Genomic DNA, 16385 nt, shown 5'->3' with positions numbered 1-16385 from the left:
GGAGGAACTGGAAGTCACCTCTGGCTCTAAATTGATAATTACATGAATTCAACATAATAAGTAATTGCAGCTGTACTTGAAAGTATTTTCACGGCTGAATTGGATTTTGATCAGAAGCGCTCTGACCACCCAGTGAGGGGAAGAAGATGTTGTAAACGCTGGGTGTGATTGGTTTTATCGCCCTCAGCTTCCTGTTTTAGAGGGACAGCCCACAGATGGGCGGAGCTAGCAGCTGTCAGTCGGAGGTGAGCTGCTTGTCTTCAGAGAAGAGTCAGACTGAGATCAATGAAGAAGCTGAAGGTAGAAAATGAGTGAAGTTTGAAGGTTTAATTTTCAAGCAGGAGAAATGACAAAGCGTCTGTGAAGAGAAGCGAGTTGAGATCTAGATTTGAACTTCCTGTGCGACAGAGCAGCCAGCGTGTAAGAGCTGTGGAGTTTTGACTTTCACAGAAAGACGACTTGAAGGAAGTTTTCTTGATAAAACCACAGCTGGTTAGGTCGGCTTCTCTCTGGAGCTCAGCTGGAGCGTTGGTATTCAGCCGGTCAAGGACGGGGACTGAGCGGATCATCTGCCGGGTTCATCAGGTCACCGGTGCTTTGAATTTTTTATCTTTCCAGTGACCCTGAAGTTTTCATTTTTAATTCCGGGACGAAGCCACATTTGGATTTCTTTTCAAATCTTTTATTTGTCTGTGTGATTTCTGAGGTTGGCGGGGGAACAGAGTGTAATACCAGATATTGATCAGCCACACAGTCTGCAGAGGAGCGGGCGATGGCGTGATGCACGGAGCAGCCGAAGTCGGATATTCCTTTTTATTTTTGTAATTTCAGAAGCTATTTAGGATTGTTTGGGACTGTGAGATGCCACGTTTTCCTCATCCCTATCGTGGAATAATTCTGTTGCACATGTGGATTACTGAATGGGAATATGCTCTTTACAGTTTGGAATATAATGGCGTGCATCTCTGCTTTATGGATTCGTCCTTGGAGATATTCTGGATTAAAACCAGAAAGTATGCGTGTCTGCATCTTTCTGTGTGGTTTCCCTGCCGATAGGTTTGTGAAATACTTTGGCTTTTTTTCCTGTTTCCACAAGATTTGGATGACATGCAGATAATATTTGCAGGTGTTTGTGTTTGGGAATTTAATCTCTGACCTCTGACCTCTTTAGGGACTCTTAAAACTGGGACTCAGCTTCAGAAAGACGGAACTCTGCATTAATTAGTGTTAGTTATTGCTTTGGCTTGGCCTGAATCTGCAGTGAGAGGCTGCCTGAACGCTGAGGGGAGAAGGACTCTGGCTTTGTCTCATTCAGCTAATCGACGTTCACACAGTTTGGCAATAACCAGTTTCTCTGTATCTAACTAAGTGGATTCATTAGTCACGGGAGAATCCTCAGCTCCGGTCTCTCCTTTGTGGCAGTGACACCGCATGAGCTGGACAAAGCGGAGTAGCACGCTACGATTGGTTCACTTCCAATACCTTCTGGGTTTCTAATCGTGAAAAATGCCCATCAAGCGCTCAGGAAGCCCTTTGTGACATCTTCACTTGACCAACAGTCCAAAACCAGGAGAGTTATAGAAAATCCTCAGGTGCAACTATAAAATATTAGCAAAATAAATTTTCTGTTGATCGACTAATCGATTCATCAACTAATTGTTTTAGCTCTGGTCTTCAGTCGGGCTTAGTATCATTAGGAAAAATTCACCCCTAGTGTCGATACCACACCTGAGATACAGCGCAGACGCTACTTTAGTTGATGCATTTACTGGAAACGTAAACGTGTTTTTCTACAAAACCATTTTCTTCTTCACTTAACAAGAGAAGCCCCTGATGTTTTGGCTCATTCTTTTATTGTAAAATTCTAAATAATGAATATTCATCACCCTTAAGGCTGTAGAGTCTATAATAATTGGTCTGATGGGTGAACTTTTATATTATTTTTCTATGATGTTGAAGGTATTGTCTTTCCCCCGTGGAGCTTATTTAAATTAAACAGTTGTTTCTTTCTGTTTTTAGGCACTAATTCAGTGGACGAACAAGGAAACGTGGTAAGTTTTAATGCCACACACACACACAATTCCTCCAGGTGTGATTGTGCACACATCACCAACAGTGCCTGCCAGTGCCTGTGTTTTAAGATGATTGTGGTTTAAAAGCTTGTGTCCACACAGTGAAGACTCATTCACCCGTCTGTTCAGGCTCAAATGAGATCTTCACGTGCGCGTCGACCAGAGCCGAGCTGAACGGTGGTTTGTGTCGGCACACTTCGGCACGTAGCTGCGAATGTCAGCCCCCTTGTTTTCCCATTGCTTCCTTTTGATGTGCGGTGGCGTTTTGCTCACCTCGCAGGTGGGAGGGCCTCTTCCTGTTGCATAGCACGCTGTAAGGGACACACGTCACAGGCGGCTGTGGCTTGTGTCCGTCAGAAGTGTTAACGTGGACAGACGAGCGAGGTAGCTGTCAGAGGTGTCGGTACGGGAAAGGAAGGAGCACACTTATCTCACCTTCTCCATCTTTTGTTCACGGTTCCACTGTAAGTCACGGGGCAGCACACTCGGCACGTAGCTGAGAAGTCACGTTCATCTGAGCTGAGAGTTTGGGAAAGTCAGGAACATCAAAGAGCCCAAATTATCCCACTTCCACACACGGATCACCTCCAGTCCTCTCAAGTCAGTGCCACCTAAAGGGACTGTGTCTAATGAAATATCATTTCTAAGACATTAAGGTTTGACCAGATGTCTCATAGCTCAGATAAGCAGCGACGTTATATTATTATTTAATCAGTCTGATCACCGGTTTGATCCCAGACCTCTGAACTGGTGCCAGAAGCAAAATATGGAGCCAACAAATGAAATCGAAGCCTGAAGAGAAGAAGCAAAGTACTGTTTTCTTCTTCTTGCAGTGGTGTTATTGTCTTATTTAATTATAGTAATTTAATTAGCCCCAATCTGTAACCGACAGCCCATTCAAACGTTAAATATTTGTACATTCATAATGTTTCAGCATGGAAGTAGATTTTTGACCACATCTCAAGGTGGTTGACAGTAAGCTGCACGTCATGTAATCGATTAGTTATAACTATTAAATTAATCGTTTTAACATCATTTTGAGTAAGAAAGAAAGTCCAATGTCTGTTTACAGCTTCTGAAAGGTGAATATTTCCTGGTTTCTTTGCTTTTAGGGATGCACCGAATGTTCAACCAAAATTACAAAAAAACCCACTTTCGGTATTCGGCTTAATGAATCAAAAGGCCGATTTTTAAATTTTACCAAACAATCACGCCGACATGTGTCCATATCTGTCACATGTGGAACACGTGTGGAAGCATTTTAAAGAATCCGAGCCGTTTGCAGACGCTGTTCTGCTGAACTGTCTCCAGCACATCTGCTCCATCTGTGGCTGACTTCTTAGAAAAGACCCGAGTGTTTCTGTCTCTCGTCTGTGAGAAGGAGATTAAGCTAGCCGCACCTACATTTGGAGTGCGCACGTATTCCAGCCTTTACGGTAAGTGAAGCGGCCCAGAGCGAGCTGACAGGCAGGTTAGAGACTTTATCCTGTCACTTTGTCTCTTTAGTATGAAGAGAGGCTGTGAAGTCCTCATGTTACAACATTATTTATCAAACCGGGTCGGACTGGATGGATTCAGCGCGAGGAGGAAACACATGTGACAACGGCCGGTTTTCAAAATAAGGCGTCTGTACAGGATGGAAATAATATAATTAACTGGATTATATTCACAGAAAGTATAAAACATATTACATGTGTCCATTAAAAGTAAACGGACTCATGTAATTTACTTTACCGGAGCCTCTCGGGGCCCCGGACCCCCCACCATAGTCTCTGCACATCCTGCAGGAAACACTGAGGAAAAAGCTCATTGACAACATTTATCACCATTTTCTGACATTTTATAGATCAAACACATCTAATCTTTTAATCAAGAAAATTTTAATAACATAAAAATGTAGTCGATAATAAAAATAAGCGTTCGTTGCCGCCCTTGAAAGCTCCATAAAGCTTGCAAGCGTACCTTTTGATTTGACCTGAGATTGAAAACAGGGGCCTGTGCATCAGATAATATTAATCACATCTTTCTAGTTTTAAAATCAACCTAGAGTGATTACTAAAATCAGAAAAGTGCTTTTTGTGACATCTTAAAGAAGCTGAAGTCAAGAACTTGGATCTACGACGCTCATTTCATCAAACAGCCTCCTATATGACAGCTGACTGTCCCGTGGTCCCCGTCTCTCTGCCTGGATCTGCTGTTGGAGGCGTTGGTCTGGGAAGACGAGCCGCTTCAAAGGGCACACTTCTCTCACATTAGGATCCTTTTGTTAGTACAAAAAGCCAAACGTCTCAGGATGGCTTCCTGCTAAGCGCTCTTTGTCGTCGCCACAAAGAAGCCGTCGCCCCGAGAAAGAAGAAGAGTCGTTCAGCGAGAACTGATTTGCATCATCTTTAGTCGACATCCTGCAGCACAAAGGCAGACGCATTACAATAACTGGTTCATTTCTGTTGCTATTTTCTTTTCTTGAAGGTGAAATGGTTCCGTAGTTTGACATCCAGAGTGATGAACCATCATGAGGTCACCTGATCGAAGTCCAGTTTCATAATTCTAATTAAAAGTTGCAGGTTTAAGAGTCACCAAAATGAATCTTTAGCCCTGACGTATTTGTACTCGGGCCAAATGAACCCGGCGCTGACGAGGTGTGGACGTGGGAACGGTGAACTGTCGATGTCTCCGCTCCGTTCACTTCCTTACAGTCGGGGAGGATTGCTTCCTTCAAAGAGCACACTTATCTCACCTGCACATCCTGTCACGAGGAACATCCTGCCCCCAGCAGACGACACACTTCTCGCGGCGGCGTGGCGGCCGTCCTGCGCCACACTTATCTCGCCTCCTCGGACTCTTTCGTGTCCTCACGGAGGACATTTGCTCAGCAGTGCTGTGATGTGTGGCGTGTGCCAGCTCTTCAAAGACAACACTTCACAGGAGCGTGTGCGGTCTCTGCATGGCGTCCAGCTTCTGCTCCGGTAATAAAGTTACAGCTTGCTGAAAGTGGAAAGACCTTGTTGCTTGCTTAGGATGCATTTTAGAGCAGGAAATCCCCCGTAGTTCACTTGCTTTGCTCCGGACCAAATACGATGTTTTTCTTTCACTCTGCAATTTTTGCAGGTGAATCTGTAAAAGGTGCTAAAGGTCATCATTCATCGGACAGGAACTCTGGAGCGCGGAGAGGATGCTGACAGTGACGCTGTGCAGAAGACGGATCAGATATAAAGTTTGAATTCATAGAGAGAGACCACGTTCATTCAAAAAGATCAACACAGTGTGACATCAGATATTATTACTGCGTAGTGCCACCAGTAACGTCATCTTTAACAGCGTTCAATAGATGTTTGATTTTATTCACTTGAATCATACACGAGTTGGGGCTTATATTTTTATTAAGATGTTTATTTTGGTTGGGCTTGTGCGGTCAAAATGTAAATGTTTTGTTAGGTAATTCTCTTCGTAGTTAATATCTTGCTCTTTATGAATGATAAAAATATTGGCTGTGGTTTTCAGTGTTTCGATCCTGGCTGGGCTTCGCGTGACAGTACGGAGGATTGTTGAACTCAACAGAGCGCTAAAATCACTTCTCGTCAATGTACAGAAAACTGACAGCTGATGAAGAATAAGTTTGTTCTTTTATTGATTTCATTTCTGTGCACTGCTTAGACAAACTGACCAATCAGCTGATCAGAAAACTGAGATGAATCAGGGAGTGTCTTTTCACTCAACCTACTACTGTTACCCAGAGGTCAGAGGTCACCTGCGTAACAATAATACCCCATTCGGACCGACACGGGTCAAACCTTGGTTTCTTTTTTTCCCCCTCATCAGCCAATCACAGCACATAACCGGTTGTTTTTGAAAGTCAGGTTTGCGTTTCAGCGTGTCTGCATGTTGGGATTCTACTCCCAAAACGCCATCATTTTAATAAGCTTAAAAAAGAAACCGTTTCATGGTGATGGTGGGACCAGGATCAGATTTGTGTAGTTGGTGAGTTCTCTTCTGAAGCCTTTTGAGGATGCGGGAACCAGGACTGTCCTTCCTGGTCCTCACACATTATAAAGCGTCTGGCTGTATCCTGTCTAGCCAACAGGCAGACTGAAGCGCTTCAAAGGCGAGGAGGCACACTTCTCCCACGTCTTACTGAGTTCAAGCTTCTCTCAGGAGGCTGTGAGGTGAAGGTACAGGAAGTGAGGACACACTTCTCTCATCTTTCATGATATCTGAGGCAAGGCCGCGATCTCCGTACAGCCTCGATGCCGTAAGAAGATTTTTCATCAGATCGCCTGCAACTTGAATTTCTGTTTCCAAATGCCTTTTATAAATAAATAGGAGAAATGTGTTTAATCTGATGATTATGTTGTCAATTAATTAACTGCTTGGTTGAGAAAGCATCAAAAAACAGCAGTGAAAAATGCCAGTGACTCAAAACAAAAACCCCCGAAAGAAGAAATTTACAATAACGTGAGATGAGGAAAAGCAGCCAAATCTGTCGATCAGTTACTTCACTAATCGTTGCAGCTCTAAATGTTTTGTAAATGTACAAATCCTGTCACATATCAATCTCACTTTATTATATATATTGTGATATTGATATGTATGGTATCACAATATAGTACATGTTCTAGTAAAAGTATTTCATAAACTTTTTATAAATGAACAGATGGGATTGTCTGCTTAAACCAATGAAACAGCCAGCAGATTAAACTGAGGGAAACGAGAGTTTAACCAGATCAGACTGGGCCTAAACACGTCGGCAAAGACAAAACATTTAACATTTTACGCTTTCTAATAGTTTAGACGCAGCTGCTAACCCTGAGGGATTCTGGGTACAAAGTAGGACTGGACAATTAAACAGTAATGATGATTTTCACAGTATAGAACAATAAACAAATGTTCAAAAAGTGTTTGATTTAATTCGTTGTTACATACTACAGATATTTATTTATATTGAGGAAAAGGGACTGAAACATTTAACTTAATTTTACTCGTGCATATTTGTTGAAAACACTTGAATGTTCTGCCTCAGATAGATGAAGTGATCAAGTGTTTGTTCTGACCATGAAGAAAAGTTTAAAAGCAAACTTTCACTCGGGAGCAGAAAGCAGCCTTTAAACTGGAAAGAAATAATGATTCGACATTTATCGTGATAATCATCGATATCGAATGATGTGACCTGATCTCGTGATAACAGCACAAAGATGTTCAGACATCGCTGGATGCTTTTATTGAAGATCTGCATGTAGTTATTTTACCTTGGCTTGTTATGATGATATATTTTTCTGGAATGATTTGGCAGATGATGCTCCTGTTGAATTTGTAGTCTTGTATCATGGTAGCTGCTTCTTTTACTGCTCTTTGTGGGAGGTTCTGTTGAGACTGCACGCTTATCTCACCTTCCTTTTCTTCCTGTCCTTCAGTGGACGCTACACGTGTCAGAACTGAACTTTTGCGCTCCTTCCTTTCTTTTTCAAAGTGCACACTTGGTGTGACAAAGTGTGCCGGCCTCCGAGCTGCTGCCGCCGCACAGTGTGTGTTTTATGTGAGGGTCGGATCGTGCGCGTGTGGTGGTGTTCATTTTATGTCTGAAAGTGTTGCTGTTGTGCCCCAGATGATTGTCCCGTGGTAAATCCCATATGGTGGAATCGCCTGTGTTGAACTGGTTTGGGTTTTATTTCCTGGTCAGACTGTGTGGGAACCCGTCCCCCTCCTGCTCTCCCAGGCTGCAGCTCTGCAGTCGTACCGAGGTGTTGATGAGGTTTAACGGCCTCTTTCACACCTCTCCGCCCCTGACGTCGCTTCTCCCCCGCGCGTCAGCGTCTGCTTCCCTTCTAATGACGTATTGTCAATGCGCTGCCAGTTTTCATGAGAGGAGGTTCGTTCAGCGCTCTCGCAGCTTGATCCTTCTCCGTCTTCCTCACTGTTCTCCCTCATCGGCTTTACAGCCGCCGAGAACTGAGGGTTTAAATGAGTCACGTGCTGGAGCTTTTTAACTTTTTCAGGGACTTCTCCTGCATTTTAACCTCAGGACTGTGCTTCTTTTTCCTGAAAAGTGCTGTCTGAGGGTGAACAGCTCGGTCTGTCTGCGTGTAGCACCTCAAAACACTACTTTGAAATAAAGCTGATCCTGATAGCTACGTGTGTTAATATGTCAGAATATCTTTCATATTTTTTGAATTCTAAAAAAAGTTTTATTTCAGGTACAGAAATGGCCACCAAACGGTTAATGTTGAGTATTTGTTTAAGGCTCTTCAGGCCCACACGGTGCTTTCAGTTACACTGGCTAAGTTGCCTTGTATGTGCTTAATGTATGTTTTGTTGTGTTTGTCTTTGTCTTGTTTCACTAATTTATGTGCATCAATCAAACGGTCTGCAAACGTCCTCTAAGCCCTCGCAAGAGGTCTGGCCAGGCAAGAGAAGTGAAAACACTTTGGTAGGTTTGTTTGGCCTTTAACCGAGGCCACAAACCTGCTGTTGTAAATACAAAGTCTGCTTCATGGCCACCAGGTGGAGCCCTTCACCGGCGCTGCACGCTGTGGGTCAGAGTCTCCACCAGCGCTTCATCTGTCTTTTCCTTCTGTCATTCCTGCATCATCTGTTCTTCTCTTCCTCCTCCTCCGTTTCTTCTTCTGCTTCTTCTGCTCCTCCTCCTTCTGCTCTAACACTCCCACTGACCGCCAGCTTCAGAACCACGTGTCTGTTTAACCATCTATGGCAAACTGATTGATTTGTTGTGTTTCACATGACGCGCGCTGATTGGTCCTGATGTGATGATGTTCACGGTCAGCGCTGATGATTGATTGACCTGATTTTAATCCTCTTTCTCATCTTTCAGATTCCAGATGAGTTCGACAGAGGTGAGTGCGAACACCCTGATATTTCCTTTTTATTTATGCAGAACTTCACTGACTTGTGTGCACGTGTTGGTCTGTTGTTCATTTCTATAAAGGTTTCGACAGCTCTTACTTTGTCGCTTCAGGTTGCTTCTAGGGCGTGATCTTATGGTTCTTTTTGACAAGTTCGTGTCTGATTTTCCATTCTGATCTTTTTGTTTATTTCTGTCTCGTGCTTGAAGTCTGAAACATGTTGTTGCCAGGAAACAGATTTTTAAAGTGATTTAAATCAGGGCTGAACAATTAATCGATATGTTATCAAAATTGGCAGGATGGCCTACTATAATCTTCAAATTGCAGGAGGTGCAGTATTTGTTAATGGGGAAATGTGTCAAAATACCATTTTAAAATTAGAAATCTAACACGCACTTCCTGTGCTCTTCTTCTTCTCTCCCCTTACAATGCTCTTGTATTGATTGCACTTTTTGTTAACTCTAGTTATTTACCCTATTGATGCGATGACATGCCATTAGTTCTTACTAGTACGTATTGTCCGATCTTGTGCTGTCGCTTCGGATAAAAGCGTCTGCCACAAGTGTAAATGTAGATATGGCCGGCTGTTAGTGAGTCGCAGCCTCCCAGAGGAGCTGTGGACGAGTCAAAAAGTTATTTTCAAAGAAATGAATTAATAATTTTCCTAATTTATTTTTTATTGATCTCAATATTTCTATTTGTTTTTACTTTATAAAATGTTATAATTTTATTTAGTTTGACTCTATTGCTGTATTTTGGTTACTAACACAATGTCAAGCAACTTTTATTATTGTTTTGCACAAAAGGCTCAATACAAATAAAGTCTGACTGATTGTCCAGACGTCGTTGTTTGATTAGAGCTGAACAATAAAACAATAACAATAATTATCGTGATATTTTTTTCACTAACAAAACAAATGTTCAAATGTTTATTGATTCAATAAATGTTTGATTTTATTCACTTGAAACACACACGACTTAGGACTTTTTATTAAGATGTTTGTTGTGTTGAGGAAAAAGGTCCAAAAAAAGGTTTGGCTTAATTTTACTCGTGCATTTTTGTTGACAAAGATTTGATCATATTTGTTTTGAATGTTCTGCCTCAGATTTGTGAAGAGATCCTCTGTTTGGCCTCAAGTGTTCTGGCCGTAAAAAGAAAAGTTTAAACCACAATTAACCATCAGGTGGCTTCACCTTGGAGCAAAAATCAGCCTTTAAACTCGAAAGAAATAAAGATTTGATACTTATCGTGATAATTATAGATATCAAAAGATATGAAACTTTTAATGGTGAGATAAGTTTGGGCCACATCGTCCAGCCCTCTGTTTGGTACAGATTACAGTAAAAATCCCATCTGAATGGGTTTTTGTTTGTTTTTAAATGAAAATGTGAATAATTGAGGAAAACTCATCATTCTCTCAAATATAGTAAATCATATTGCAATCAGTCAAAATAATCAGTTATATACTTTACTCCTAATTCAAATCAAATTGAACTTAGTTGGACTTTATATTCTGCAGCAACACGAGCAGAGGAACAAAATCAGATCTTTTCTTTCAGTATGAATCTAAATGTTTTTGAGTCCTTGCTAAAACAACAAGACGAGGAACTGATGAAAATCGATAGTACCGTTAACCGTCAGCTTAAGATAAGACTCGGGGGAACGTGTGAAGGAGTCTCAGTCAAACACCGGCCTCCTCCTCCACCAGACGAGTCCTCCTCCATCTTCTACTGAACACTTATGTTGTTATTGACGCCCTGGCAGCGAGGCGCGTGTCACTGTTTGTCTGAATGATTGATCACTCGGTGCCTCGGTGGCAGTGCCAACTGCTCGCACCAACCCTCCATATGCCCCTGTCCCATCATTCATCCCCCAAACTGCCCATCTCACTGCTAAAAAACACAAAGCACACATTTACATTCTGGTTGTTTACCCAGAGAGAGAGACTCAGCTGCAGCGGACTGAGCTTCACGCCGACAGGAGGTCAGAGACAAGTCATCAGATTTGTCACAGATGATTCTGACAAAGTGTGTTCATCAACAAAGTTTCGTTCGCACGACAAAGACGAGACATGATGAAAATGACGTCATCAAACATGAATCTCAATTCTAAATTACGATATCGCTCACTGAAAAAGAGGGCAGTAAAGTTGAAAATAAAAAGTTTAACAACGAAACAGACAAAATGTTATAAATCTACTTCATGTCATGCGGGGGCGGAGCTAGACTCTCAGCACACTGGGGGCGGAGCTTCATCACAGGGCCCACCTGCTGCCAAGTTTACATGACCCCGGATTTACTCCGAAAGTCCACCGAGGCCGTCTGCGTCGCAGCTGCCGAAGCCGATCGCAGCCACTCTAGTCGATGCTTGTGCTCGCACCGGAAGCGTCTCTCCGCTCCTCTCTGGAGAGAATACATCGCCATTTTCAAAATAAAATGCCCTGTGCAGACCCTGTTCGTATATCAACAATAAACACAGTTTAAACAGATAAAAAATAAACTTCGTAGCCTACTTAATCACAGAAGAAGGTCAAAAAGCAAGCACTCATCACTCAATCAACAAAATCTAAATGTGTCAGTAAGATCAGGCAGGCAAAATGCTCTTATTCTGAAATGCCTGGAGCCAGATGGCTGCACCGTTATCTTCAGCGGTGGTTGTTACCTGCGTGCAATTCTTTTGTGCGGTCGTGTCTGCAAGCAATTGACAACACATTGGCGGCCCACGTAGCGGGGCCCCTACCTACCCGGGGCCCTGGGTCGGCCGCCCCAGTGCACCCACGCTATCTCCACTTATGATGTCATGTGCTGCACGCTTAATCATACCTGACCAGTCATGGTCCTGGCCCTTCCTCCAACAGTTATTTATCAGTGTTACAACACAAAGACTTATAAGTTATGTTATACTGTTAACATGTTTAATCATTTATTAAATACATCCTGGATATAAAAAAACTAAACTAAAATGTGATCCGTTAAAATTATAAAAACAAAACAATCAGTCAAACATGACGTGCTCTCTCTCCTGACACAAGTCGCCATGGTAGCAACCGGTCAGTCAGCTTGTAGCCCCGCCCTAAAGCCTCCCCTGCTTCCTGGTCTCTGTTCCTCTAAATGGGACCATAATTTACTAAATGAACATCATGCTGTGTTGAAGAAGACTTGAAACTAGCGACTGAGACCAGAAACTCATCAGGAAAGTGTTTACTGAGGGAATAAATCAGCTGACAAGTAGAAACATTTTCTTTCTAACGGAGCCGGAGTTCTTTCTGCAGCCAGCGGAGTCGCCCCCTGCTGACCGTTAGAGAGGATGCAGGTTTCAGTTCCCTCTGCATGGTTTCTCTTTCAGACCCAGAGGCTGCCGCTTGATTGAGATTAGAGAAATAATAATTTGACAGCCACTCGTTGCATAACTGCAGATCTGGATTGGACAACGGTGCACCACGAGCTGCAAAGCAACTGCAGGATGTTGAGTTTCTAATTTATTTGTTTTAAACACTAATGTTTTTGCACCGGCCCGATCAGATCAGCGAGTTACTACTTTAGACATTACTTTTTACTGGCCCCGGGCCATCGGGCCCCCGTTACTGTCGAGCTCTGGCCTAAAAACAACTGGATGAATTTTTAACCAGGAAGCAGTTTGCCAGAGTTTTAATTGGCCCGATTAGAACTGAAATATCTGCATCGGGTATCTGTGACAAGGGGCCCGATCTGTACAATTACGCATAGCATTAAGTTTTACCAAGTTTTCCCAGTCTCTTCCTCACAGTGAGGAATACAGCTTTATTCATTTTACACTGGTATTGGATCAGTACTCCGCATCGATCCAAAGCAGTATTCTCGGGACTGAAAAAGTCCGGTCGGTCTTTAAAATAGTTTTAATGTACAACATCAGCACCAAGTCAGTAAACACAAGCGTGATTTTTAGACAAACGCTAATTGATGAGTGATGAGCTCTAGCATTAACCCAGATTTATGTGGACTTCTGCAGCTGAGCTTCTGGACTTTCAGATCTTCCGGTCGCTCTGCCACGATTTGACTCCCCCTCTAGACGAGTTCTGCTACTAATAATCACTTGATCAATACCTCTCTCTCTCCCCCAGAGGTGCAGTCTGTGTCTCCTGCCTGCACACATCCCTCCTCCTGAATCAATCATAAAGAGCCCCCCCCCCCGATGTCCACTTTGTCCTCATTTGACTAGAAAACTGCATCTCTTCTCTCCTCCCTCTGAGTCCGTAACTTTACTACCATCTCTCCTCTCTTTCTCCCTCTCGTCTGTCTCCATCTGTCTGCATGTCTGTCCTGGTTTCTGCCTCCCCCGAGCTCCACAGCTCATAAAGCTGATGTGTTGTTTACAGCCGCCGGCTTGTTTTCTCTTCGTGCTGCTGTTTTTAGACTGAGGCTAAACTAAAACTGCAAAAAAGTGAATGAAGTCTGGTGAGGACACAGACTTACTGGAGAAGATGGATGTGTAGATGGACAGAAGGACGGATGGATGGATTGATTGACTGATTGACTCATGAATAGAAGGAGGAATGTGGGCGGGACTGGGCCTCCGGGATGCTGAGGTATTGATGGAGGAATTATTGGTATCTGCAGGCGATCACAATTCGTTTGGAGGCGGGTTCAGTCCCGGCGGATCGACCTGATGTAAACGTCACAGCTGTCACACACACACACACACTCTCTCCACCCTCTAAGGCTTTTCACGCGGTGGTCTGGGCGAGTGCATGTGCGTGTTATCCTCAGGACATAGAGAGTGAAGAGCAAGAGAAGTTAACCCTGTCGAGCCAGGTTTGTTTTATTTGGCGTACGCTGCGGCGTTGTTGCAGCATTACTAAAGACCGAGCGAGGCCGGCCGTCGTCTCGTAGTCTTTCACTGAGGGACGCTACAGTTAGCACTGCGGTGAATAGTGGTGTCGCTTTATATGTCCGTTTCGGAGCACCAGAGGGAAAATATTTATATTTAAGTGGCACTGAAATGAGGTTCTCTAATGAAGTCTAGTAGATACCGGTCATTTAGGAACCGGTTCCATATTGGCACCAGGTTTTTGCTACACAACCCTAGTTAACTGTAAGTGTCCATTTTTTTTCTTCTTGTCAACAAATCTCATGTGCATTTCACTAAGTTTTATATTATATGGTGTCGATATAAACGTTAAAATAGCAGCCAGTGCCTTACGTAAACACATGACAACCAAATCATATGTGCATTGAAGTGTAGATAAAGTATGACTTCCTGCATAATTTACAGTGAGCCGGCGTGGCCTCTGCGTAGCCCCCTACCCTACGCCGTCGCCTCACCTGAAGAGAGGCTGTGAAGTCTTCATGTTACAGCATTATTTATCAAACCGGGTCGGACTGGATGGATTCAGCGCGAGGAGGAAACGCATGTGACGACGGCCAGTTTTCAAAATAAGACATCTGTACAGGATGGAAATAATATAATTAACTGGATTATATTCACAGAAAGTATAAAACATGTTGCATCTCTCCATTAAAAGTAAACCTCTCGGGGCCCCGGGGCCCCCCACCATAGTCTCTGCACATCCTGCAGGAAACACTGAGGAAAAAGCTCATTCTGACTCTTTAATTTATGCGATGGGGGAAAATGGCATAAATGTGAATGTACTTGTTCAGCATTGGGCAAATCTTGTCACTGTATTTGGCTCCGGCCTTATTATATTCATATAATTAAATCTGATGAGAACGTGTGATGAAATTCCCTCATGGATGCGGCGTTGGTGCTTTCAGACGCATCATCCAGCCCTGCAGCTCTGACATGAACACAGACTCTTTCTTTTCCCAGAGGCCTCTTTCTCTCTATCACACACGCACAGGGGTCCAAACATTGAAGAGGCCGGGGCCCGATGTCGCTTGTCACCCGGAGAGAAAACAAACGATTGATGGGGGGGGGGTGAAGCAGATGCTGAGCCTGACCACAGCTTTTGTTTGGGACAGAGGCCCCTCCATCCACCCACACCTCCATCTTTACCCCGGATTTCATCACTCATTTACCTTACCTCCTCCCTCCTTTCCTCCCTCCTTTCATTTAACTCCTTACCTCCTCCCTCCTTTCCTCCCTCCTTTCATTTAACTCCTTACCTCCTCCCTCCTTTCATTTAACTCCTTACCTCCTCCCTCCTTTCATTTAACTCCTTACCTCCTCCCTCCTTTCCTCCCTCCTTTCATTTAACTCCTTACCTCCTCCCTCCTTTCATTTAACTCCTTACCTCCTCCCTCCTTTCCTCCCTCCTTTCATTTAACTCCTTACCTCCTCCCTCCTTTCATTTAACTCCTTACCTCCTCCCTCCTTTCATTTAACTCCTTACCTCCTCCCTCCTTTCATTTAACTCCTTACCTCCTCCCTCCTTACCTCCTCCCTCCTTTCATTTAACTCCTTACCTCCTCCCTCCTTTCATTTAACTCCTTACCTCCTCCCTCCTTTCCTCCCTCCTTTTATTTAACGCCTTACCTCCCTCCTTCTCTCATCCCATTTCATTTGTCCTTTCTTCCCCCCATGCTCCCTTTTCTTCTTATCTTTTTTACTCACCCTTTCTTTTTGCCTCCTTATTCTTTCGTCTTTTCTCCTTCCCCCCCCGTCATCTTTCATACATCACTTTATCTTGCAATCTCCGCTCTAATCCTGTTTTCTGTCACTTGTCCTTCTCTTCTTTACTCCCTCTTTCCTCCTCTCTTCACCTCCTCCTCTCTACGCTGCATTCCTGCCTCTCTCTGTTTATCCTTCCCCCTCTTTCTTCTCCTCTCACTGTTTTGATCGGCTACTCCCTCTCTTCTTTCTCTCTCCCTCCTTAACTCTTTCTCCCCGCTGTTTATATCCACTTCCTTTTTTCCATCCATCCTTTAACATCTTTAAAAGGTAATATTCTCTCACCACACAGGGGCAGAAAAAACTAATGCATTTCTTCTCTTTTGAAATATGTGGAGCTCGTTCCAGAAAGCTAAATAACAACATTAAAGCTGTAAAGCACCTTGTTCTGAAGGCCCGTGTCTGTCGGCTCAGGCCCTTATTGGGCTGATGTTGTACAGGGCTTGTATAGCAGCGAAGTCTGTGCACTCATAGTACCACAACCTCAGCCAGGATCATCACGCCGGAACTTTCAGAGCAGGAGGGAAGTTGTTTGGCCCAGATCGGCCCACCCAGGCCGGTTTTGAGGAAAACGGCTCGACCTCAAAGTGAGGCCTCTCGCTCAAAGAACCGAGATTGACTATGAATGAAAGAGCGTTAGAGTTTGGGGAGAAGATGAAAGGAGAGAGACAAGGGAGGGGAAGGAAGACGCCAGACAAACAGGAAGTCATTTCACATTCAAAGAGTAAGTTTGGTGGAATACATGAGAAGATTTCTATTGAAGCAATGCGAACAGCTCCAGAGCTCTGTATGAGAAAGCGGACACGCCAACAACACTAACTCTCTAACCCTTCAAGACCGTTCAAGTCCCTA

At 43.6% G+C, this 16385-nt stretch overlaps 1 protein-coding gene across 1 annotated transcript in view; it reads left to right on the top strand.

The window, feature by feature from the left end:
* timm50 (translocase of inner mitochondrial membrane 50 homolog (S. cerevisiae)) overlaps positions 1 to 16385 on the top strand; it is a 40241-nt gene that overhangs the window by 7622 nt on the left and 16234 nt on the right. The window contains exons 3-4 of the mRNA XM_038693453.1: positions 2020 to 2051; positions 8896 to 8917. Coding sequence (XP_038549381.1) covers positions 2020 to 2051; positions 8896 to 8917 — 54 coding nt within the window. The remainder of the gene's footprint in view (positions 1 to 2019; positions 2052 to 8895; positions 8918 to 16385) is intronic.

Source organism: Micropterus salmoides, unplaced genomic scaffold (assembly GCF_014851395.1).
Source record: "Micropterus salmoides isolate LMB-PRFRI ecotype aquatic unplaced genomic scaffold, ASM1485139v1 Ms_hic_scaffold_3, whole genome shotgun sequence".
NCBI lineage: Eukaryota > Metazoa > Chordata > Actinopteri > Centrarchiformes > Centrarchidae > Micropterus > Micropterus salmoides.
This window is presented reverse-complemented; position numbering and strand designations above follow the sequence as displayed.